Here is a 26,524-nt window from a genome sequence, read left to right as displayed (position 1 = left end):
CTTTAAACAGGACAGCCATTATAAAGTTGCAATTGGTGTTTATAAACCCTCACAGTGATAAATGGTTTACAAAGCATTTAATTGTGTTTTAACAGTGAAAATCATGAATTAAAGGTTAAGGCAAAAGTGTATAAGTACAATCATTCTCTCTTGATATTATTACATTAGAACACTCAGATAATGAACGAAAATGAAATCCAAACCATTTTTTAACTTTCTTTGATCAAACTGTAAAGGTTTATTACACTGTGCACAGAAATGTGAGTAATTCAATTAATCACATTGAAATATGATCATTTAAAAAACTCAAGAAATAGGGTTATTAAATAGAGCCAAAAAAAGTCGAACAAAAACAAATTGTAACAAACTGCAGGAGAAATATAAACTTAATTGAGTACCCGACACATTTTTTTTTTTAAACTTCAAAGTATTATTTTCGATCACCAAAGATTTATTATAGTACCATAACCACATGCTCTAGATAATATTGAATGTTATATCACAATATCATTTATTTTCCTTCTCTGTGTACATCTAAGATTGTACTAGTGCTACAGAATGTCAGTTACACAGTCGACATACAAAATAGCATCAAAGTTAATCAGTAATGTGTGAAGATTCAGGTTGAAGATCAGAATCAGCTGCTGGGACTCAGGCAGTATCTGCATACATTAAGACGGAGGTGAGAGGGTGAGATTGGGTGAGGTGGGGGAGGGTGGTGGCGGTGAGATAGGCAGCTAGTGATTTTCTCCTCAAGTGTTGGACCTCAGGAAGTGTAAGGTCCCCAAGCAGCGTCGTCAGCATCCCCTCACCCACACAGCTCAATCAAATCAATAAAAAGTAGACAGCCAGTGTGCTGAACTAGAGGATGGCCATCAAGCTGCTCCTCAAACCAACCAGCCACTCCTTCCTTCACTCTTCTGCTTCCACTCTGGTCTCATAGCCTGTCAGTTCGCTCTGCAGGCATGGCATGGAAAAAGAAACACCAGGTGGCACAGTAGAGCCGAGCTGGAAGTTAATTGAGCTGTTAAAGTTAATATGTGGAACTTTAATCGTGTTTTAAAGGCCGATAATGATACTATAGGTCAATATCGCCAATCAGGTATGATTCAAATACATGAAGAGTGATCAGTGTTTTCAGAGGGGAGCATCAACAGGAGCATTTAGACCAGACCTGTTCGACCACTGTTTTAGACCGGCCAGGTTTTGAAAAAGTGAAGTGCTGAGGGCCCAAAGATTTACATTCCCCATGTCTGATCGCCTTGGACACTCATAATACAAATGTGTTGAAACATAACCCTTTTTTTCTCTCTGTTTATACTGGAAAATAAGTGCTGTATATACAAAAGTGCAGGAAAAAAAGGTTCATTTTAATCTAAAGAGTAGGTTGTCAGTTTGAATTCTAAATGCACTGTGTTTAAACAGCCTGGGTAAAAAAAGTAATTAAATAAGAGTATTTTTGAGCTGTGCAACGGACAAAACTAATGAATGGGCTAATTAGCCAACTAACAAAATGATCAAAGGGCCAGAATTCGGCCGCCAGTGAAATAGATGTAATTTAGATGATGCAGGGTCAAGAAAAGTTCCTCATGACATCTGTATTAAATATGTTTTTGAAGTTGATAACGTAATATAATAAATGGCAACAAAAAGATCAGAGTATTTTAACAGAGAAATTCAGAATTAAGCATCAAAAAATGTATATCAAATCTGAATTCTTACAATGACTCGATTATTTAAAAAAAGGGAAATTATGCAAAAGAAATAGTCAACACATTTTCCCGGAAACCATGATGTATTCAGACGCAGTGACTGAATGTAACTCAGCACATTTGCTAAATTACAATCTGGGAGTATTACTAGACTACATACTGTGTCTGAGCCAAAGTAGAACATTTTAAAATTAATTTCAATTAGTCTATTATCAGTAATCATGTTTAAAAAACACATTGATTCCAGTAATCACAATAAAGCTAGTTATCGGATCTAATAATCAGCCCGGTCAATAATCATTAGACCCAGAGCATACAGCACATACATACAGGTAAATGCTATAAACGTATAATTTACTTTAACTTACTTACTTTTGATCCTACTAATACTTTTAATTTTAATATCAGTTACTTGAGGGCTTTTAGTCGAGTACTATTAATGTGGATGACTACCATGATATCTTAACTATGACTTTCGGATATCAACACCGTCATGTCATGTTTTGTGTCGGAGCAACAGTCCGAAAACCAGAGATATTAAATGTGAAAGGATAAAACCAGAAAAGCAGCCATTGCTTTCCTTTTTACATTGAATGCCGAGAACACCAATTTTTTTGCCGTTTTCCCTGAAAAATGAATTGACTATCAAAGATGGTGAGGTGACATTTTCTGACGATATACTAAACGATAAATCAGCTCATTTGTTTTATCCGTGTTTGCCGGAACAAAACACTAACACCAGAGGAAACCTTTGTTTGTTATGTATCTAGGGTTGCGACTAATGATAATTTCCATTTTTATGAACTGGTTAGCCTTTAAAATATCAGAAGGTGAGATCTTTTAATTGTTTGTTTTGATTCAAACAAAAAGCAAAGGTGTTGATTTTACAGTGATGATAATGAGTAAGAGATCCAGTAAATATTTGCTATTTTGCTCATTAACAGCTTCAACAATTAATGGATTAAAAGATAATTTTCCGTCAGTTGCGAAACTGATATGAATAAATCATTTCAGCTTTTCATGTAAGAAAAACAACGTCAAAGTCACAGGAAAAGAAAAAAGATAATTGAGACGTTCCTTTGGTCTAGTAATCTCACATGCACCCTGTCATGTTAACTGAATGGCTACCGAACCATAAAGCCGTGCATATTGTATGCGATACTACATGGTGTTATTTATGTGTGTGAAATGAGAGTGCAGGGAGGAGCTGATGTGGGATAAACGTATTGTCCCAACGGCTGGAACACAAGCCGGTGTGTTTTATGAGTTGACCGCAGGACGTCTGGCTGTGGCGGTTAATAAGCAGCGGTCTCTCTGCCCCAGTCCTCATTCTCAGTCCTCACACCTTTCCCAGCATCCCCCCCTACACACACACACACGCACACACACACACACACACAATCTCAGCCCCAAGGAGATTCACCGACTGTTCCCATGGCATCCGTTCACTTTGCTCCCGAGTGATGGTGTGTGTGCCGCATTACGTCTGTGTGCTGCCAGCCTCACACACTGAGATAATGTGTGTATCTCTTCATATTCACAGGCCAACCCTCCCCCCATCATCGTCAACGCAGACTCACTAGATGCAGGCCCTTATGTAAGTATCTGTTCTCTCTCTCTGTACAGTATATGTCTCTCTCATTCACACTCCCTCTGTGTCGGTGCATGAGCATGTGTGTGTGTTAGTGTGTGTGTGTGTGTGTGGATGAAAAGGCTGCCTCCTGGTAGCAACATGCTGTTTGCCATGTGGACCGACAACCATTATCCTATTGACCCCGCCTGTTTGTTGGGAATGTGCATTCTGCAGTTGTCACAGTGTATTTTGAAGACGGACGCTTTTGGTATTTTTAGCTAGAAAAACAATCTGGTCGACGTATCTTAGGTATTTTTTGTCAATCATTCTTTTCTCCACTGAAGGATTTAGCTGAAACATTTGCATGCTTCTCTTTTTTCCTACAATGTTTTTTTAGCAAAATGACAGAATGCAGGATCAATGCTGTGACTAACCATCATGCTTTTTGTCCTGACAGGTAAATGGAAGTGATGGGATGTATAAATATGAAGAGATCATTTTAGAGAGGGTGAGTTTTACCTGGTTTTTTTTTTCTTACACAATTTACACGTTCCTGTTTGATATATTTTCTGCGTGATGGATGGATTTCTCCCCACTAGGTGGTAGTAAGCAGCTCGTTCTGTGCTCATTGTGCTTAAAACCAAAGAAAAAACATCTTCATCTCTGCAAACGCACGAGAATCATATGTGATAATATACGCCCGTGAAGGTATAGCTGTTACATCACCTCAGTGAGAACATCTTATGGTGTGTCATGTGAGTATGAGCGCAGAATAACGCCAGTGAGGCGTCGCTTTTTACATAATCCGGATGCACATGTCATCAGCAGACGCCAGAAATGTAAAGTGCTCTCCTGTTCAATTGTTCAGCAGGCACCACTGCACTTGTCAGCGGCGGTTCAGCATGTAGTGGCAGAGCTATACGTTTCTGCTCTCATTATTCCACCCACATATAGATGCACCTCCGAACCCATGATAGATGCACAGAATCTCGCTGCCCCTTCCACTCTAAGTGGCATTTCTGCTTGCAGGAGGCTTAAATAAGCTATGCAAAGTCACACTTTAAAAGGTCTGTGGGTGTGTAAAATTTGGCGGTAAGGCCCAGTGCACTCCTCTCGGCTCCAGAGCAGCACACTGGGAGGCCTCATCCTCCCTCTGTCCTAATTTGTTTCGACTGTTGCTCATTAATTATAGAAAATAATAAAGTGAGGTCTTTTCTCAGCTGTCTTGTTTGCTGCCTGTCTCTGTGGCCACGGCTGTCAGATGCAGCAGTGCGCCCGGACCCACCGGATCCAAATGGGTCCTCTTGTCATTTCAGGGCCAGGAGAGACGGGGGGTTGGGAGTGTCTGTCTCCTGCAGAGAGTGAGAAGCTCTGTATCATGCAATAGAAATGACGCTTCTCAACTCATCTTTGCTTCAGATCATAAATCCACTTTTCTGTGGACAGTGGGCATTTTCTAAGGCCCGTGCCTCTCCGTGGGTTGACGGGATAGGCGTGACATTTTGAATGAAGTGCCCTCTTCTAATGGAATACATGCCATTATCATTTGTCACATGCAAGGACACACACACATACACACACACACACACGTGTCCACAGAAATGGACATCAGAAATGCATGGAGAAATCCCCAGAGCAGTCTGCATCGTTCACGTGTTCCTCTGAGATACCAATACACTTAAGAGGCATATTGTACTGACCTTGAGCCCACATCAGGTCCATCACTTACATCTAAGTGTGTGTGTGTGTTGTTTATTGGTCTCTCCTGAAAATGCCAATCATAACCTGTGTGCAGGGGAACTCTGGCCTGGGCTTTAGCATCGCTGGAGGAATAGATAATCCCCACATTCCTGATGATCCGGGGATCTTCATCACCAAGATTATCCCTGGAGGAGCAGCTGCTATGGATGGGAGGCTTGGGTAAGTTCTCCCGTCCTCCTCACCTCGTTCTTTCTTCCTGTACCCTCCTTCGTCTGTCAGCTCCAACCCTCCCCAATCTCCTCTTTAACGCTTACCACCACCACCGTGTGTCCCGCCAGGCAGTGCTGTGTGGGAGGCAGAGTTTTCTACAGCCCTCTGCCCCCAGGCTCTGTGTGTTTCCTCAAAGTTATGATTCACCGAAAAAAAACCAAAGTCTGAACATGCAAAAATTATGATATGGAGTGCTTTTTTATGTGCTTTTGGAGTTTTCTGATTACCTTAGCTTTGCCACGGTATCTCCCTGCCTCTGTGCAGCGAATTAACTCCATCGCTGTTATCTGTTGACTGACAAGGTGGCCTGCGTGATGTGTATTAAAACTCTTCCCCTCCGCAGGGTGAACGACTGCGTTCTGCGTGTGAATGATGTGGACGTGTCCGAGGTGGTTCACAGCCGGGCGGTGGAGGCCCTGAAGGAGGCGGGGCCGGTGGTGCGGCTGCTGGTTCGACGGAGGCAGGCCCCACCCGAGACGATTCTGGAGGTCAACCTGCTGAAAGGGCCCAAAGGTCAGGAACACATCACACTTAAGAGTGCAGGAATGAGTTCTCAAACCCAGAAATTAGTTTGCATTTTTAGCACTTTTGGTTCCCTTGTCTTGAGGTTTACTAAAGCTTAAGAGATGTTTTGTTCAACAACATAAAATACGCCAGTAAATACACCACTTGTGAGTTTTTAAGGAAGGTTCTTAAAAGAGATTGTTGCTAACATGCGGCTAAGATTAAATGTTATCAAGCCGAACATGACCTCACTCGGACTTTGGCTGAAAACTATTCTAATTTTCCACCTTATGTATTGATCAGTTTATAGTAAAGTGTGTATGGTATAGTGTAGCAGGAATTGTAGTGGTGGTGATGTTGAAGTCCTGTGACAGTGATATAATGTTGCATTTATGCTTAAAAAAATCATGAAAGTGGTGTGGATTTGTGAAGATGATCTAAAACAAATATCATAAACTTGCATTTGCCACAGAGCACATTTTCTGCAATATTCTAAAATCCAATGCCGCAGGCTTTTTGTTGAAGGAACCAGGGCGATTCTAACTTCAGGGTGTAGCCTATGAAAAGACTATGTTTAGACGTAGAATATATATCATTGTAACGCATCATGCTGAATGATGATGGAGATTTAAAGCAGTATTTACGAAGAAGTGAACTACGAAGAAGAAGTGGAATGTTTCTAAAAATGTACTATATCAGACATGGATCTATGTGCACATATTGACTATGTGACTGTGTGTATCACTAAACCAGGGCTTGGATTCAGCATCGCCGGAGGGATCGGCAACCAACATATCCCCGGAGACAACAGCATTTATATTACCAAGATCATAGAAGGAGGAGCTGCCCAGAAAGATGGACGGCTGCAGACCGGAGACCGCCTGCTAGCTGTATGAGCCTCCCTCTGACTCAGCCACATACTGAGTGTTCAAATCAAAATGAACTCGTTCGAGGTGTTAAAGCAGTACGCTGGCGAGTTAAACTAAAGAAATTCAGCAATAGTTGTTAGTGCTAATCGGAAACAGCCACCGCAGCATTTGGGACTTGACAATGAAAAGGCCCATCAGCTGGCCACGGCAAATCTTACTTGTTGGATTAAGCATTACATCAGTTTGACCTCTCCAGTGTACCTGCTTTTATTAAAGCGCAAATTGATATATGGAAAAAAAAAAACTGGCACCCACTCAATTGAACCTTATGAAACAAATGAAGCAGAAGCATTGTGTCATATTTTCAGTTACAGAACAGTAGAATACAAACCAAGCCAACATTGTGGTAGTCACATGTCAGAGAAAACAAAGTAAAAACTGTCTCACAGAGATATTTGTCTGTGTCTTAAGCCATGTCCACATTAACACGGGTATTTTTGGAAGCAGGGTTTTTAAGAAATGTAAAAAAAAACTGTCTCCATCCCGAAGAGCGTTTTAGCACAATTTAGAAAAATTATCTCCATCCGTACAAACACATCTGAAAACATATATCTGACGGCCACTGATGCACACCGGGCGTGCACGTCCCGTTGTAAACATGAATTAGATCGTATGCTCTGTCGTCGGTTGCTAAGTTACAGAAATACTATGAACGAGGCAGAGAAACATGACTGCTCTTCACAGAATTGTCCTGGATAATGCTATTTGTCGTTTTTACTTCTCTTTCCCATTATTGTGCTATCAGTGCCCATTTGTGTCTCTCTAAATTTAAACAATCTGTCCTAACATCCATTCCATCAACATAGTTTTCAGCAACCTACAGGGCTGTTTGCGTGTATGCAAAAAGCCAAAACATTTGTTTTAGGAAATACCCGTGTACGTGTGGACAAGACCTCGATTACATGATGGCTTTATCAATTGCAACACAAATTTACAGCATCAGATCAATTACACTGCACTTCAGGTGTCTAATTAGATTGATCAAAATCCAGGCAGTCTCAACCTGTCCATTGTGAGGTATTTACACAGAGCACATTTCTTTAGATGTAAGACGAGTGTTCAGAAACTTTTGACTGACAGTATATTTCCGGGCAACTGGATCTCAAAAAACTAAAGAAAATTCTGATCATTTTTAGAACCTCTACCTACTGCTTTTGACCTCTGTTAACGCTGCGCAGCACACCAACCTTTCACTCTGCTGCTGAAATGTACTGAAATCACATAATACCTTCGTGCTATGATTCATTATTGTGTTGGCTGGTGTGATGGCTGCTGCGATGTCTGCTGTTGTCACCGTGCAGCGAAGACACGAGGTGTTCAGGTGTTGATACAGGGATCTTTTCTCCTCTATCTTATTCTCGAACGATCATAACATTCAGGTGAACAACATCGTGCTACAGGACGTGCGTCATGAGGAGGCGGTGGCTGCGCTGAAGAACACCTCAGATATGGTTTATCTCAAGGTGGCCAAGCCAGGACCGGTGCACCTCAACGACATGTATGCTCCTCCGGACTACTCCAGCAGTACGTATCTACCTCTTCTTGTTGTTCCAGTCAGAAACTACACTTTGTACTCACTGTTCCATAGGCTGCCGGCTCCAAAACACAAACAGGTTTATTAATACGTAATGTTTGACTCAAGGATGAGTGATTATAAAGAGTGATTTATAAGAAAAGGTGCATGTTGGAGCATTTTCACAAGGATTTATCTTTTCATCTCTATTAGAGATGTTTCAGTGGGCCTGCATGCATTTTTCGTGTTGGATCACTCTTCTCTCCCCAAAACTGCTATGCCCAGACACCCACATAGTGAATGTAGTGAATGCTTACACACACACACACACACACACACACACACACACACACACACAATCCTACCCACAGCAACAACAAGCGCAGTTCTCTGCCTCCCACTGAGTGTGGACGGTTTCTCACATCCCACCTGCTCATGAGAGCCCACGATCTTGAGCTGCAGCATCTCAAATTTCCACCAAGCAGTGATTTAGTATTAGAGGGGGCTATCGAGGGCTTTTTGTACACTCTAAATGTTTGCAGTTGTCTGGGTTTTAAGCGAGCCCCCTAATGCAGACTTAACCCCCGCTCCGACAGTGTAACCCGTGGTCAGATGATCTGGATTTGAAACGCTTGCTTCATCATGCTCGGCTGCCTCCATCAAGAATGTTAATTCATTGAAAAAGGAGGTGTTTTTTTTATGCTTGCGAGCTGTCTTATGTATGCATGCTCAAAGACAAGTTAATTTTAAAAAAAGTCCCCGACTTTTCCTCTCCAGTGATAAGAGGGTTAATAGACGACGTCAGGTGTACATTACTGAAATATCTCTGTCATTAGTAAGTGCCAGTTGCCTGTTCTGTAAAGATTAGCACAGACAGGAAACAGAAGAGATAAGTGTACATGCTTAAATAGCCAATTTCCTAAATGTCATTTTAGTTCCTCAGGGAAAAATTTGTGTTTCGCACAACCTGGCTCTTATTTTTGTGATGCTGGCTACAATTCCTAATGCTAATAATAAAATTGTACTCACCAAGTTAACTGCTAAGATTCCTGAAACGTGGAGACTTTGCATGAAAAACTGTTAGATTGTGTAAAAAACTGAAGCAATCTGACTATTTAAAAAAAAATAATAATAATTTGTCAAACATGTTGAAATTATCACGCACATTGTTTATAGCATTCAAACCAACTGCATACAGTTTTACTACATGAAGGGATAACTGATGTTCATAAATTTCATACTTACTTTCATACAGTTTTTTCAAGGTTGTTTATTGTGTTGCAGAGGTATCTACTCAAATTAGCATGCTAACCAGCAGCGCTCACGTGCTTGCAGTGTGAGTCTACAGTAGTAGAACTGTCACCTACATGGCTAAGTGAGCCAATTAGGTAATGGCAGCTCCAGTGAGTGTTTATTCTGGTGATATGCTGCCCCCTGTCTGTTTGGAGTATGAATTCAATTGCAGGCCAATTCTTACATATTGCACCTTTAATATAAAAGGACTAAAACAGCCGTACCAGCAGCTGTGTGTGATTGAACTTGAAAGTCAGCATGCCAACATGTTCACAATGACAATGCTACTAAAATTTGAACCAGCTTAGTTTAGCATGTTATTATGCTAACAATTTGAGATATTTCAGTCTAGACTGAAGTGGGCACACTTTGGTCTTTGTGCTTGCTAAACCTGTGGATCCCTGTTCCGGTTGTGCCTGTTTTGTAATCATTCTATCTTTCCCCCTACTGGCCTGGCCCTCCCTCCAGCCTTCCCAACCATGGTAGACAACCACGTCAGCCACAACTACATGGGGGCGATGGAGCCCAAGCCAGTGTACCCGCCACCCCAGGTCACCCCGTCCAGGTACTCACCTGTTCCCCGCCACATGCTGGGGGAGGAAGACTTCACGAGGTAGGTTACAGACTGCTTCCGCCATGAAAGATTCTCCTTGCGTGCATGACATTCATTAAGGAGTATAGATAAGAGTCGTCGTAGCACATACCATAGAATGTTTGTGGGTATTAGCTAAAGGACTTATTGTGTTTCCGCTGTTGTGTTAGTGAGTGAAGAGTCATCGCTGTGGAGGGAAATAAAAGATTTAATCCCTCAAACTTTTTATGTTTTGTTTAGTTTTGCATGGGTTTGTCTTTGTTCCTTGCAGACTTCTTTTTGTTGCTGTTTTAAATATGTTGTCATAGTGTGGTTCAATTTGACGATAAATGTATGTAGAGCAGTTTAAAGTGTTTCATGAGGCAAAACAATTTACAATGTCCAGCTCATCAGTGCCCTGGTGGTGCATACTGTATTGTAGCTTGACAGTGTGTGGCGGATGTGTGCTGACCAAATACTTTGCAGAGAGGCCGCTTGTCACTTCTTGTACTTGTTATGACTGTGTTTTAACCTTTGGCCTCCTATCCAAGTACTGGATCAGAAGTAGCATTCATAGAGGCTTGATTGGAGCGTCCCACGAGGTCTTGAGTCATCTTAACCCACAGCTCTGGGGAGGAGGCTGTATTCCCCCCATTTGTGTGTGTGTGTATGTCGTGGAGTGCATGTGTTACTGGATGAGTGTTCGTTATGTGGCCCTGTAATGTCCTTGTACAAGCTGTCTACATGACTTGTATGTGCATTTGTCGCATCTTTGTTGGTATGTGTGCTTTCTTTGTGTCCTACACTTGTCCCGTTCACTGTGATTCCTGTACCCCACAGCAGGGCTGAACCTATTTACAGTGTCATCCACAAACCTGGGGACAGCAAGGTGCCCCAGGCCCTCTTCAGAGGCGTCTGTCCTTCCCCTGCTCCCTTGTGCCAAGGTCCACTCCCCTTCTCTGGCAGGTACTAACCTAGTCCATCACGCCTTGCTTACAGTTAGCTAACCCTCCTCTGCATAGCTCAGCATCTGGATCTGGCATCAGACAGGAGTAGGGACAGGTAGTGGTGGAGGTGGAGGCCCCCTGCCTCTACAGTAAGGTGTTGCGCTATTTTTGTGCACAAATTACTCAAGCAAAAGAAATAAACTGAGCTGAGAAAGATGGCAACGGACAGAAGAGAAGGAGTTGAGAGGAGGGAGGGAGGGGCGGTGGGCTGATATTTGTGTTGATAGAGCATTTTTATCATTCTGTCTCTGTGTTTGCATGTAAATGTCCCCTCACCTTGTGTCTGCTGAGCTGCTTTGTATGTTGTCGCTTTAAGTGTGCTGCTGCTTTTTTGTGTTTGTATAACATGCTCAGTTTTACTACTTAATCTTTCATGATTTCACATGAATTGTGCTGAAACGCTAGAATACTATAACAGCAAACTGACTGTGGTGCTGAAATATTCACAAGAAATTAGCTTATTATTTCTTGCCCTTTGTGTTTGTGTGTTTTGCTTTGTAATCTGCTTTACTTTTTATGTTTTAAAAGGTCCAACCCCCGCAGTCATTATTTGTCCATCAATTCCCTACTAATCTGCTAACATCTTTGAAACTAAAACAATACGGCCCTGTTTATCGCGGTTTAAAATGGAGTCGTACCTGCTCTTCACAAACACATCTCCACAGGAGAGCAGCCGAAAGGGCTTCACGCTCCCACAAGCTGCTCAATTCCATCTGTCAGGAGGCATCGATAAAACTAAGCCTCTATCTCGGGCCAGAGCTACTTTCACTGGTGGTTACTGCTGAAGACAATAATATACATGATATTCACAGCGATGTTGTTGTTTTTCCTCATTGTTTGGCTTTTACCAAGTGTGCAAAAGACCTCCTTCTTTTTTGTTTCGCTTCGTCATTACATTTTATCCACAGTCCATCCTGCATCATCTCATGGATGAATGCCCTGATGTCTGTGTGTGTGTGAACCATTGCTTTTTTGTAATGTGTTTGTGTTGAGTGTAGCTTATATTGTCTACCATGCACTGCAAATATGTGTTTTCCAGTGAGCGTGAGAGTGTGTGAGTGAGGGAAAGAGAGATTGTGGTCTCGTCATTCTGCTGTAACTAAAGCCATGTTGCGGTTTTAAAATGGAAAGACGGTACAGGAGGAAGGGGGCGCTGGCTGCAGCCACCTAACCAACACAAACATTCTGCTGCATGCCTGCTGCTCTATGTATGTAAATATAAACACAGAGCATCGCTGTTACCATAAACGTAATGGGAAGTAAGAGCCTGATCCAGTACAGGCAAGCAGACCAGTAGCAACAGACAGTCCTGCAGCTGTCATGATTCATCTGCACACTGGGAAAACCAGGCCACGCACTCAGGTCTTAGCCCTCTCGTCACCCGCGCTGCCAGCACCAATCACGCACACGTACTGTACGCTGAGGCCTCATGATGTGCTGACACATACGGGTAGGCACGCCAACACACAAGCTTTAAGTGCAGTACGCAGTTATGACACAGAAGGGAGCATACCTGTGGGTATACATCCTGCACACCAGACAACTCGTAAATCAGCGGTGTAAATGAGAATGTCCTACATACTGCGATCACGCCTGCACCTGTTCGCCCCCAGTGGGTTCGAGTGTCATGTCTGCTGTATAATCAGAAAACAGCGTTGTTGTCTGGGGAGGGCATCACGGCCGACTCGACTCCCAATCACAGCGGATGAGCGTCCGGCTCCATGAGACTGACGGGCAGATAGCAGACACCTCCATCCTGCCCCGGCAGCTTCCTCATTGGCTCCGACCGCAATGGGTTATTTTGGATGGATGCTGTAGTAAGCACAGGCTTCCGCAGAAGGGGAGCTGGCTGGTTGTGAGGGGTGAGTCAGAGCTTGTATCGTCCCTCTGCCCATCTGCACATCCCCCTCAGTAGTGTCATCACAGACACGTTCCCCAACACCCCCACCCTTCCCCATCTGATATTACCCCTTTCGTATTTGTCAGAACTGCACATAACTCCCTTTGCATCCTTGTCTCTGTCCTGGCCACTGGACTCGATAAGAGATAAAACCCTCTGCATGTTTTGTGTAAACATGCGTGTGCACAGTGAGGACAGTGCGCACTATCACTAAGCGAGCAGCCCCCCCCCCGCCCGTCCTATCAGCTGCAGTTGTCACATACACACAACAATGCTTCTAGTAAGGCTGCTTTGTTCAGATGAAACTTGTGCGTACAGATGCCTGTGGACTGCAGCAGCAGGTGAGCTAATCAGTAACTTTGTGTGTCTCTCACAGGCATGCACAAACATTAAACCTTTGACTGGCCAGTGCAAGAATCCCGTCACCACTGACGAGGAACGCTTTGACCTTTGGTTGGTGTTTTATTAAAAGCTGTGAAACCAGAAGCAAGTTTAGAATATAAGTTACCACAGCAGATTCATCCGAGTACTCAGGCGTTAATCATTCATCACTCTGATTTTATTCTTAGTCACAGGGAGAGGCACGATGTACCTTCAGTTGTCTATCGCCTCAGCAGAATTAACATTTTTCCTAATTTAATATTAGAAGAAAATCACAGGCCATGAAGCAGAGGCAGAAAATCTTTGGATGAAGAGGAAGACGGCGATAAAGCAGCATTTTAATTCTGTCAGTACACGCCTCTATACGTAAGCTGATGTGAACCATTTAGGGGGAAAGGGAGAGATAAAGTGCTACGAGAGGTAGTGTCTGTCTGCAGAAAATGGCGTCCATCTGCAGTGTCCACCATTAATCAGCCAAGCAGAGCCAATTACTGGGCTGAGTCCAGGACAGTATGACCCGCTGAACCCCACAGCCCACATATCCATTCACGGCTTTAGGATTGAGCCGCGACCTCCTCAGCCAACACACTGAAGCAGACAGGGAAAATATGGCGTTGGGAGTGAAGAGGGGGGTCGCGTTCTGAATTAGAGAATAGAGTCGCAGGAGAAATGGCTAGGCACAGAGAAAGGGTTTTTTTTACCGCTCTATGACTGTTTACATTCCTGGCATGGATGAAAAGGCACTGGGGGGAAGGGAGGGGAGGCAGGTCTTGTGATAGGGAGGGAGGACTTGATCCCTGCATTTACAGCTGTAGGAATTCACTCCCATTTTCCATGAAAATGGCCAGGCGATCCACGAATCCTATGGACAAACACTTCACGTGGATACACGCACATGCGTACTGTTCCTTACTTGTTTGATAAAAAGACGCCGGCCTTTGTGTCCAAATATTCCACTGTAGTCTGCACATTATTTCCCAGTAAGGGGATCATGCTTCCAGGTCACAGATTACGGGGGCGTCATATCAAAGGCTTGAAAGTCGTGAAAGTCAGCTCATGAGCTCTTCAGTTTGTTTACACTCTTGACAAATTAGAAAGGAGCTACTGAGAATCTGTCTGCCTAGTCTCCAGAGGGCCCGGCTGACAGACTGGAATGCTAGTGTGCTGTATTGGAGGGGGGGCGAACCAAAGCAGCAGCATCAGAGCAGAGACGAGGGGACAGCACAGTGTGAAAGAGGATCAAACTTGCTTAACTTTCAGTTAGAAGCATCCACCGAGTCCTGATGCTCCCGATAATTTTCCGGATGTGAGTGAGGTCTGGTATTGGCCTCTTCTTGCAGAAGGAGGATGACTTTCGCGGGATTGTTAGGGTTAAGTGTAAGTCTTGCCTTGCTTGTGATGATGGGGAGAGAGCGTCTGTGACAGGCCAAAGAGGAGCTGCTTCCTATCACGGCCCACAAGGATGAGATAGGGAAACACAAGGCCTCCAGCACAAGAGCTTCTAAAACGGTAGCCCCTCTCTCAGTGGAAGGCCAGATAGGAAGAGGGCTCGAGGAGGTAACGCAGAGCCGAGCGATGTGCCATAGCCACCATGTTCACAGTCAACATCTCATCTTCTATGCCGCTGGTGAGGAGCCTGCCTGTTAGGAAATGCTCTTTCAGAAGCAAGCACCGGTTCTGGATGTTCAGGTAATGGAGGAATGTGTGCCTCATCGAGCTGGGATAGAAAACTTAAGATTGAAAGCGAGGTTATTTAAGGCATCATTCGTTTAAAAGAAAGTTAGATGTTTCAGCACATTTTAAAGGCGTTTGCCTCTTGCCTTTTTTTCAATTACATTTTTTCATCTCTGGACATCAGAAGATCTAAAAGGATAAAATCAAATAACATAGTGGAGAGCCAAGCTTTGTCATTACAATCATATTTAAAGCTTGTAAACATACTATGGACCGAGACTCATTATGTTCCAATCGATCCATCTTATTTAGTGGTCTGCATCTCGGTTCAGTTCATTTCAAATAAACACAGTTTAACAGTCTGGTTAAAATATCTGAAGTTTCTCTGTGTTATTAAGTAGGATTTTCCAATGCTCTTAATTCCCTCTAGTGGAGTAATCAACGCTTTTTCCGCGCAGTCATGGGTATGATTTTGAAAGTCTGGAATGCTGCCTTGTCTGCCATCGAAGGGAAAATGGTCTTAACAGCAAGTTTGAGCGCAGCCATTAGGGATTGAGGAGGAATTGTTCCTGTAGACCGCAGGCTGAGTACTGCAGGAGGAGACCACTAATGGGAACCATGCAGTGTTTTCTGTCAAGAGAGGAAACTGTATGTGTGTGTGTGTGTGTGTGTGTGAGTGCCTCTGCAGATGTATGGTTATGTATGCATTTGTATGTAAAGTATGCGAGCCTGTGTTTGAGTGTTTGAGACAAAAAATGTTGGGCTTCCTAGAATGTGTGTGTGTGTGTCTGTACTTGTGTGAAGTGTGTTCCCAGAGGGATTTCGTGGACCATAGCAGCGGTTTTGGCCTCACTAGCATCTTAAAGCTGAGGCAGTCTGGGTAGCCTGCTGGAGGATGAGTCATAGTGGCTAAAGCTAAAGCTAAAGCAGAGCTTCGGCGGGACTGTCGAGCAGGAGGTGGCTCATTGTGTCTGCGTACATTAATATGAGTGGGTGCTTACAATGTGTACACGTGTACATGAGATACCCATGTGAAGCAGACCGCTCTATAGGCAGCAGATAATAGGCATTAGGATCCCATCTTGTTGCTGCTTGTTTTATTGCATTTGCTGTATCTCTTGCAGAACTGTTTACAATGTTATGAGTGTAATTCAAATGATCTTTATTAGCAGTATGATTATTACATGTTTAATGATTGTTTTTTACTTGTGAGTGGTCCTGTAGTCAGATGGTTTTAATGTTTTATTTGAATTACTCACTTTAAAATATCTACAGGCTGACTGCAGCTGCCACAGCTGACAGTGTAAACCAGTAGAAGTTGGCTGTTGTCTGACACAGCCTCTGTGTACCCCTCTGCTTATGCTCTTTCTATTTCCGTTTTGGCCATATCTCTCTCTCCGCCCACCTCTTCTTTACTCTCTGTCCTGCCCTTCACCCTGACGCTGTCACTCTGTTTTGGCAGGGAGCCGAGGAAGGTGTTGCTGCATAAGGGCTCCACAGGCCTGGGCTTCAACATCGTCGGCGGGGAAGATGGAGAAGGCATCTTCGTCTCCTTCATCCTGGCAGGAGGGCCGGCTGACCTGAGCGGAGAGCTGAGGAGGGGCGACCGGATTCTCTCGGTCGGTATCTCAACCTCAAGATCTCTGTTTGCCCACATCAACAACTGCAACAAGGCTGAGGCGGTTGTCAGGAATGTTCAGCCAACTCCCGGAGTCAGAAAATGATGATGAATTAATGTTGTCTAGTGTTTAGAGAGCCAGCTAACATCTGCCCTGCTAAAATGCCCTTGAGCAACTCCCTGGGAGACTAGTTGTGCTCTGCCAGACAAGAGAAAGTTTTAAATCCATAAACTATTCAATATAGTACGATATCGTAAATACTTAAATCCTTTGACTTGTATTGCATAACTTTTAACCTTTGCAGAACCTTGTGTTATTTTTAAAATATGCCTTTTTTATATATATATCAATGCATTTTTTTTTTTTTACTGAAAATACATTATTTGAAGAAAAATAATTTACTCAGCCCCAGGCAGAGTAACATGAGTGTGAAACAGTTCCTACTTTTTGCACTCCTACTTGTAATCTGATTGTATTTAATGTTAGGTATTTACACGACAATACAGATCTTATCTCTGGAAGGTCAAAATGAAATTATCCAACTTGAGAATAACCATGGCTACATCCAGTTAGACAAGCAGCACACCGTTAGGATCTTATCTTGGTGTTCCAGCTGATGACAGGTGTTATGTCTGACTCGTTTGTTGCAGGTGAATGGCGTGAATCTAAGGAATGCCACACATGAGCAGGCGGCTGCAGCACTGAAGAGGGCAGGACAGACTGTCACCATCATAGCTCAGTACAGGCCTGAAGGTGAGGCCATACTGTCCCATACCACACACGAATGCTCCATGAAACTCTGCCTAAATAGGTCTTGAATGCACAGTTTTGCTTGGCAGTATCGGAAAGAGTCATCATCAAACAATTTGGAACTAATTGTAAGATTTCAAAAGATTTTCTTGAGCCAGATTGGCCTGTTAGCGATTGATTTCTTTGCTATTTGGCTAATCTAATTGGGCCTTATATGCTTTTAAAAAAATATTTGTGGTAATTTGATTAAACATAATCTCATTATGATGTACAAAGCTAGTAAAACAAGGATTTGACACTGGTTCAGTCAACAAGACAAATGTAGCCAATACTATGGGATCCATTGTTGGTGACATTGTACTTTACTATCAAAGTTATAATGAATGAAATTACTGCAGTCAGTGACTTCGCCAGGTTTTGTATCCAGTGTTTTCTCGAGTGATGTTAAAGGTTTACTTTACACATCACTGATGTCCTCTGTTGCTGTGGAGCTAGTTTTCTAAAATTACCCAGGCGAAGTCAAAAGGGTTATCTCAGGACTATACATGGCATTTCAAACTAAAAGCATCAAGTTTAAAGGAAAAGTTCTCAATATTTTTTTTTTTTGGCTCGGGTCGGATGAGAACATTGATAGCATTCTTGTTTTTATATGGAAAATATGAACGCACTGCTAGCTAGCTAAGTTAGCTTAGTTTAGCAACGAGATGGCACAAAAACAAGTTTTGTTTTAGATGTGCCTGATATTGGGTCCATGGGTGAGATATAGAGCAGGATATATGGTTGTGTTTTATTTGATTTTAAAAGAAATTAACAGATGTAAAAGCCCTGTCACGTTGCATCATGGGAAATGTATGATCTTGTGTTCTTGGAGCAAACTAGACCATAAAAAGTGTCTCTAACTTTACTAAAGTCCTGGACTAAATGACTGTAATGGCTCTTTAACGCTGTCATGAGGCGTCAGATGTACCTGCGTGATAAGAAGAAGAAAAGAAAGAAAAAAAAACCCACCACACAGCGTCTGTAAAATGAGGGCAGCGCTCCTGAAGGGCTGTCGTCAGGACGTTATTCAGGTTCAGGGGCGGCTCTTGTGTTCGCAGGCTCGAGCCAACTGCAAGGCGGGCAAACCAACCGCTGTTGTCCTTCTTCTTCTTCCCTCCCTGTTCAAACTCCCGAGCTCCTGTTCGTGGACACACAAACCCCCTCGGACAGCGATGGAAAGAGGACACTGAGCGAACCGTGTTGAGCTTGTGGCTTCCATTACGACGCCCCGGGGAGGGTGGAAGTTTAAAAGAGTTGGAGGAAAGAAAGGAAGAAAGAAAGAGGCTTCCAACTTTTTTTGTATCTGTCTACCAGCCTGTGTGTGGATGGGGGATGGGCTCGAATACAACAGCAGCAGCAGCAGCCGAGCAGAAGCCGCATGAAGTCCCTAATGGCTGGATGAAGAAACTACCGGCAGCGACAGAGAAATTATAAGCCACGGTTATCGTTTTAATTTGAGGTGAGACGAGGACGGAACAATCGTTGGGAAAATACTGCCCGGTGAAACGGGAACAAACTGAGTGAGTGTCGATGGCAGAACAGGTTTATCTTGACTGCTACTGTAGTCTGAGGTGACGTGAGTTGGTTAGCTGTAACCTGTAGTTTCACTCCGGCGTGTACAGTGTGAATAGTAAAAGGGTTTAAGTTACACGGTGTTTGGAGGGGGGAACAAAGCAAGAATTAACCTTTTAAAGTTTAAAATGGCTCCCTTTTGAAATTAATGATACCATGGCAGACATGTGATAGCCTCACCCCTGCTGTAGTTAGTACACTCCTGCTGCTGCTTCTACCTGGAAACTGCACTGGTTTGGATTATGACTTGGTTTATATTTCCCAATTTAAAGACACTTAAGTAGCTTGTGTTGCGATATGTTTGCAGCAGGATTCAGTCAGAGTCTTCTTTGCTGTTCTTATGTAACCGAAACCTTAAGGTGGAGACACAGAGGTGTGGTCAGACAGGTGTGTGTGTCAGCTTGGTGGTTGTTTAAGCAGTGACCTCACCTGTGACCTCACCTCTTTACATTAACATTAAGTCACTGCCACACCAGACTTTGGACACACAGCTCTCTGACCACAGGTCCATTTTCATGCTGACTGAAGCAGAATTTACTTATTGGCCGGCCTGTGAGTTTATTTTGCAAAACAGTACTGCTCTTTCTTCTTAAAAGCAGATTGTATATTGGCCTAGGCGTTATGGCAGCTACTCATTTTCCCTCCATGTCTTAGCTGTCCTATACGTCTCTGCTCTAGCATGCTACAGTAAGGCTATAACAACAATGGGAAGGATATTGTGAGCTTTAGATGTAGGCTGAGTTCTCAGGTCGGACTATGACAGGAATGTGAAGGGGCATAAGTTGTAGCACGCTCTCCCTCCATATTCCTTTCTCTTTCAAGAAAACACAAGCCTCGACTGTCCAATAACTCTCCAAGGTCATTGAAGTTGAAGTGGAGCAGGATCAGTGATCGGCTCGGCAAATCAGAACTGACAATACAGGTTTTTTTTTCATCCGCTACAAAATGTTTATTTATAATGCCTCATTCTTGTCCATGTGAGTTGATGTTGTCTCGCATGCCAGACCAATCAGGCAGCATCTTGAATAACAATGTTGTTAGTTGAAGGGAACCTTTGTTTTCCATATCAAACCATGCTTTCAGCCCCGCGCCCCCTTTGTAACCCAGCGAAGGACAGTTATCAGTTTGTGCACAATGCCTAACTACTCTAAACGACGTGAGTCGAGTGCTGGCAAATGATTGACTTCCTGCATCCCCTCTGGTGACCTGTCGCCAGTGATTCTGCTGGCATGCTAAAGCGGTGTTTCACATGTCATTCGTGCGAGTGTGGAGCAGGAGGAACCCCCAGTGAGCTGTACAAGGACAGTTAGAAAAGTGGGAGGAAGTGGAGGGCGAATGCTAGTTTATGCAGGGCAAACTGCCTGGAGGGTATTCTCAGGGGCAGAGGCTGGGACCCAGAGCGACCACGGGCCTCTGATGGTGGGCCAGCACTGAAGACTTGAAGAAACCACAACAGAGCACACTGGCTGCTGCAGAAGGGCCCCCTGACTCTTGTGGCTCACTGGAACATCACCACTTGCATTCAGCTCGAAGGAATGGATGTGTGAGGAGTGTATATGCACACGCTGCCCACTATCAAGGAGTGTAATTACACCAAAATCCTGCATGTAGGAAATGGGAGGAGGGCGGTGGAGGAAATGTTAAACTCTGTGCGCCCTCGCCAATCTCACACCAATATGCATTACAGAAGTCTGTCGAAATAGTAAAGCCAGGGTCTATGTTCCTCCTGCAGTATATTATCGGGCAGGGTGTGTGTGTGCCCTCACTGGCTTGAACATAACACACTCTCACATTACAAGTACATGCCTTCTGTGTTGCATAACTGGATCAAAAGCGCAGCGACCGTCCCCCAAAATAAAGAAGCTGTACGACTAATGAGGACACGCAGTGGGAGTGAGATACAGAATAGTCCCAGTTTCTATTAGCTGTCTTTTCTTCCTGTGGGTCACTCCTAAAAATATAGGCTAGCTCTTGTGTATTAAGTGCTTTAAGGGACAGAGTTTTGAATAATTGTGGACTCCCAGCATTTCAAAAGTGTGCTTGTTAGTGTTGATGAATGATTTATGTTTGATTGGGTCACTGTAAAGAACTGGACCATTTAAGAATGTATCAATCAACATCGCAGGTATGACTAATTCTTTATTCCTGAGGTGGGCTCTTATTTTCTTTGAGCTTTTAGTTCACTGCATGTTTTACCTTATCAGTTATCTGTGGCCATTTATGAAATAATGGCAGGCGGAGGCAGCAAATTAAAGTGATTGCATTATCGTTTCACTTTGTCATTTTTATTTCATGACTCAAATAAGTTGCAAGTACTAAATTATTGAGTCAAATGCCTCATTTACTCGGGACTCTTATTCAAAAATAGACCATGTCAGCTTTAAAAATTCCATGAAGTAAAAAGTTTTACAGTTTATTATTTCAGAAGTTCTTGTTTTTTCTAAGATAGCTGACTGTTAGACTTACACAAAGTAGGCTTTTGGTATAACGGTGCCGTTGGACGACTATTTAATCGGAATTTCCTCTTCTACGTGTTATAATTTTGCAAGGGCACCATTGCTGCATCCTGGGCTTTGCAGCACCCAAGATAATTGTGATTGTTTCAAAGAAATGCATACAACCCTGAGTGTTTACAACCCCCCCCCCCCTTTCCAAAATGATAATGGGTCCGGCCAGACCTTTTTCCAGCGCTGACGCTGCACAATAACAAAGTGTGGAGATATAGATGACAGGAAAAGAAGAGAGAAGGCAATGGGATGTGACATACACCAAGGGTCCCGGAACAAGGGCATCCAGTTTTAGGGGCATTTAATGATTAATTTCATTCCTGATTATTAATGTGACCAGCAATCAGTGAACAAAATTGCTTAATTTTGCACACCCCCATTTACGAGTAATCTGAGGATTGAATGCTGCAACGCAATTAGCCTCAGATTTCCTGATAGTCCAGGTGTAGTTCTGAAATATTTGCTTCCATTTATATGAGCCTGGGTGCTTCATATTTGAAGTGGGACAAACATTAAAAAGCATCTGTATGACTATAATGCGTCCCTCTCATGTGGTTCTGTTGTAATACAGTTCAAAAGAATCACAGTGTTCCTTTTCTAACAGGTGTGTACTTCCTTTACTGTCTCATGTCATCTGACTATAATGTCACTGGAACCTGAAACCCTTTCAGTATGAAGGAAGTAAGTGTAGATTGAGAAATAATTTTGATACTTGCATAGATATTCTCATATACTATACATACATAATTGTACTTTCAGGTCATCATTGTAAACAATGCATGGCAGAAAAAAATGGCCAAGTTTATGATTCCAAGCCCAACTTCCCACAGAGTATTAAAACCAGTTGTAGTTCAGGTCCTCTTCCTGCTCCTCATGAATGTCCACAGTATTTTTCGATGAATCATTGGAAGTAAGAAATGTGAACAAGCAGAGCATGTAGCTCTTCCACCTGTGCTACTATCTCACCGACACCACTCTCAGCCAGCCTTTCAGGTTGGTGGTATTGTGACTCAGGGCATCAAGACTGCTCTGTCTATTTAGCTGCTCTTTGTCTTGTCCCTCAACCCCTCCTCTCTCTCGCTGCCATTCCCCTGTGTCTCCTGTGCCTGAGAGCCAAGTGGACGAGTCTGAATGGTTGTTTCCGCATGTGCTGCCCCTGCTTCAGGAGTGCTAGGATGTTGCTCTTGGTTACAGGCAGTCAGGCGGTGTCTGGTTACCTCACCTTGCAGCGTCACTCTTGTATTGTTAACCCTTTGAGCCGAGGCCACGGTGGAGAGCTGGCACCAGGCCTGAGGCAGGTTCCGTGTTTGCTTTGAGTCCCCTGTAGGTTTCGGCAAAGGGTTCGCGTTCAACGACCTGAAGCTTGTTTTTGCACCTGTCTAGGATTTTTCTGGGAGCTTGGACTAACTTCGCCGAAATCGTCTTTGTAGTCATGGGTGTGTGTTTTTCAAGGCTACTTGTGGCTTGTTCGACTGAATCTGGACTTTGATCGCTTGCTGTTCACGTTATAGGAAGTGTTGCCAGCGATGGATGATTAAACTGTAAGGTAGGAGTGGATCCCTAAAGGCAAGGCAGTAAAAGAGATATGTGGAATAAATGCGGATGATATTCTCTGGCGCTGACTCTTTTATAGGCTAATTATGATCAAGACGTAGGTATGTTGTGTCATTACAGCAATAGTGTACATCATCACATCCCATTAACAATGTGACTCTAGTTGTATACCGCTAACGACACCTGTGCGGGATGAAACATTATCACATTAATTCTGCAGTTACCTTCCTCTCATCAGCTGTGTAAAGTATATAATTGTCAAAATTGGTTGCTTACAGTGTTGTTTGTTTTTTGGTCCCAGCGCCTCCTTTGTGTGATCACATGAGCAGCCTAGCCTTCTTGTTTTTCTAGCTGCATCTGCCGGTCTGTTTATCTACCCTTGTGCTGTGTGGTGCTGTGGCCTAGCTTGTTCTAGCAGCCCGGGCACAGAGCACGCTGCGCGCAGCAGGCTAATGAGAGCATTCTTAATGAGGAGGTCCAGTTGGATTCATATATCATCCCTGGACTCCTGAGCAGCGACTGGATTTACACACCTATGACAAATGGTCATGCATTGGAAATTGTTGGAGGCCTTCCCTTTTTTTAACCACACTAAAGAGCCCATGTTGAACCTAATTAATCTGTATAATTAATTACCTGACATGAGACATTACTGGATGTGTAAGGCAGATCTGTGATAAACCATCTGTTCCTGGGGTCATTAATCAGCCGAAGGATTCGCTGAACCTTTCCTCTATTCACTCCGGCTCACTGCAGCACTAACCGAGACACAGATCTCCAACAAATCTGCAGGGTCCATTCTGTATTCGAAATGTTTAACACCACCTTAACCTTGGGTGTATCGACTTTGAAGCCTTAGGGGGTAGTATATACTCAAGAGTTTATTTTTGGGGTAGTGTTGACGCATTTTTTTTTGTTTCTTCCAACGCAGAGTACAGTCGCTTTGAGTCCAAGATCCACGACCTGAGGGAGCAGATGATGAACAGCAGCATGAGCTCAGGATCAGGCTCCTTGCGCACCAGTGAGAAACGCTCCCTCTACGTCAGGTAAAGCTGGAGCACACGCGCACACACACGCTCATGCTTGCACTCACAACATCAAATACCAAAAATCTGTTGTCAAAATAACCACTCTTGCATAATAAACCTTTACCTGCCTGTGAGGAGGGATAAAGCCTAAGAGCACATGTTGTCAGAAGCAGCCTCGCTGTCAGAGGGCAGCAGCATGACACATATCACATAGATCATATGATAAACATTCAAGCTGAGCTATGGGGGAAGCATTTAATTTGGGGCACTGAGCTGATTTAAAAAGCGGATGGACAGGTACTCCCAGGCGTTGTTTTGATACTGTGTATGACATTGACTCTACTTTGTGTAAGGTAGATTGACAGTGACGCTTGTTGTAGCGACCTGAGTTATGACACCTCGGGCTGGTTGCCAAACTGGTTGGAGGCTCATTTAGGAATTAAAACAGGTGGCATCCTTCTGCTCACACACATGCAGCGAGTCACAGAGGGCTCACAGGGGTCAAGGTGAAAGGTAGTGATGTAACTCAATAGTCCAAGTGCTTCACAATATTTCTGCTGAAGCACTAATGCGCCTCACTTAACCTAAGCCTAATGGCTACATTACTAGATTGATTTAGCTTAAGTTCAGCAGCAATGGACCTCACTCGGGTGTATCAAAAGTATATAGGTGTTATCTCATTGGACGCCCGCTATAGAACGGGAGTGTTAACCAGTCTGAGTCATGCCTCTCTTATAGACCAACTCCTATGAGGCATGTAGAGCCCAGCCTGCTCCTGTGCGGGTGACTAAGCCCACAGTTATGTTGGAAAGGCTGTCTTGTTAGCCGGCTGATGCAGGAGCCGCCATGTCCTCCCAGCCCAGCCTCAAGAATGTGGAGGCGTTAAGCTTGTAAGGTGTTCTCCAAAAAAAAAAGAAAAAAAAAAGTGTCATATGTGCTCACACACTCCTTGAAACACTCTGTAATTATGTTAATATGCCATAACTGGTTAAAGCTTGGAATTTTGACTATCACTCGTCAAACTACTGTGTGTTTAAAGTGCACTTTGAGATAAGCTTCCACTGGAATGCATCGGGACAGTTTCAGCATGACTGTTTACTTAATGCAGTGTAAGCTGCAGTGTCAGTTGGCAGGAATACTTAAGCAAAAATCTTTAACCAAAGGAGGAAATACACTTTTATTTCAACGTGTCTGTGCACTGGACCGTGGTGTTTGTCCTGTAGATATAGGCCTGTAGGTCAAGCTTTGTTTGAACCTGTAAAACAGGTCTTAATACCTTTTTAGAAATGGCTGTGGGTTTACCTGTCTGACAAGATAGTGACGCACTCAGACAATGTGTGTTTGTGGTAGAAACTATGTGGCAACAACAGTTAGAAATGTCAAGAGGAAATATATGAATGCCTGGCATGCTTTAATATACATGTAGTTGGAGAAATGTGACCTTGTGTTTGTAAAGGTACATGGACACTTGCTGTTTCAGTACAACACTTAAAAACACCTTAATGTGCACATTTTTTACTTTTTGTTAATAACAGACAGAGTCCTCATGAAGGTAATGTTGAGTAAAAGAAAGCAGTAACAAAGACCAACAGTGTAATGTAGGACATTCATAGCTGCCATTTTGTGCCAAGTGCAGACAGAGTAATTTGATCTTGGTGCATCTGGAATAAGTCTTCAAACTAACTTTATTCACCACCATCCCAAAATGAATGTAAAAAAAAATCTTGTCTTTGTTATTTTTATCATCTATAGTTGTTAGTTCAAAGTATTTGTATTCATAGTACTGAAGCTGCTGAAGCTGAAATACTTCAGTACATATTTGCTGTTAACTTTATATTCTGTTGTGAGATCAAACTGCACTTCACCGTTTAAGGCTTTATGTTCCTCTGAACAGGAACTCCCACTGTTGCTATGTGTCTTGCATTAGCTCTGTTAGCTCCATTAGCTTTATTAGCCCAAGGACAGTTGGCTGTTGGCCAGTGTCGGGCCTTCAGTAAGTGTCGTGGCCTTAATTTTTGCAGTATGTCCTGCACCATTATTAGCCCGTCCTTGTCAGTGGCTTTTATGGCCGAATCAGCAGCAGAAAGACAGAAAGGGAAACATGTAACATCAATGATTTCCCCCTTTTTAAGCGCAGTCTCTCTTTGTTTTTCACCTCTACCTCTTCGCCAGTGCCACTTGCAACCTTTTATCAAACCTATTCTTGATTAGATTAGGGAGAGTGATGTGAATATGATGATGATGATGATGATGAATGCAAATGCTGCTTTATTATAACAACAGTTTGTATATCAGTATATGCAGACTATTGTCACCTCGTGGAGTTATTTTCTCTCACACAGGTGCGCAACATACAAGCTAGTTGGTTGTTAGTTGTAGCCATTTGAGTTGTGTTCAAGTACAGCTTTTTGGTGAAGACATGGGTGA

At 43.3% G+C, this 26,524-nt stretch overlaps 1 protein-coding gene across 11 annotated transcripts in view; it reads left to right on the top strand.

Moving 5' to 3' along the window:
• Window positions 1–26,524, top strand: part of dlg3 (discs, large homolog 3 (Drosophila)) — a 91,339-nt gene that overhangs the window by 56,590 nt on the left and 8,225 nt on the right. For 6 of the 11 annotated variants that reach the window (XM_030396818.1, XM_030396815.1, XM_030396819.1 and 3 more), the window contains 10 exons: window positions 3,256–3,309; window positions 3,743–3,793; window positions 5,081–5,205; window positions 5,600–5,769; window positions 6,514–6,650; window positions 8,069–8,213; window positions 9,946–10,108; window positions 16,491–16,647; window positions 17,298–17,400; window positions 24,001–24,115. In XM_030396818.1, coding sequence (XP_030252678.1) covers window positions 3,256–3,309; window positions 3,743–3,793; window positions 5,081–5,205; window positions 5,600–5,769; window positions 6,514–6,650; window positions 8,069–8,213; window positions 9,946–10,108; window positions 16,491–16,647; window positions 17,298–17,400; window positions 24,001–24,115 — 1,220 coding nt within the window. Of the gene's footprint in view, window positions 1–3,255; window positions 3,310–3,420; window positions 3,595–3,742; window positions 3,794–5,080; window positions 5,206–5,599; window positions 5,770–6,513; window positions 6,651–8,068; window positions 8,214–9,945; window positions 10,109–16,490; window positions 16,648–17,297; window positions 17,401–18,479; window positions 18,957–24,000; window positions 24,116–26,524 lie in introns of those variants that run through there. The other 5 variants (XM_030396814.1, XM_030396820.1, XM_030396822.1 and 2 more) reach the window with 4 other exon arrangements.

The sequence above is a fragment of the Sparus aurata genome, chromosome 18 (genome assembly GCF_900880675.1).
Source record: "Sparus aurata chromosome 18, fSpaAur1.1, whole genome shotgun sequence".
Classification (NCBI taxonomy): domain Eukaryota; kingdom Metazoa; phylum Chordata; class Actinopteri; order Spariformes; family Sparidae; genus Sparus; species Sparus aurata.
Note: the sequence above shows the minus strand (reverse complement) of the source record. Positions and strands in the feature narration are given on the sequence as shown.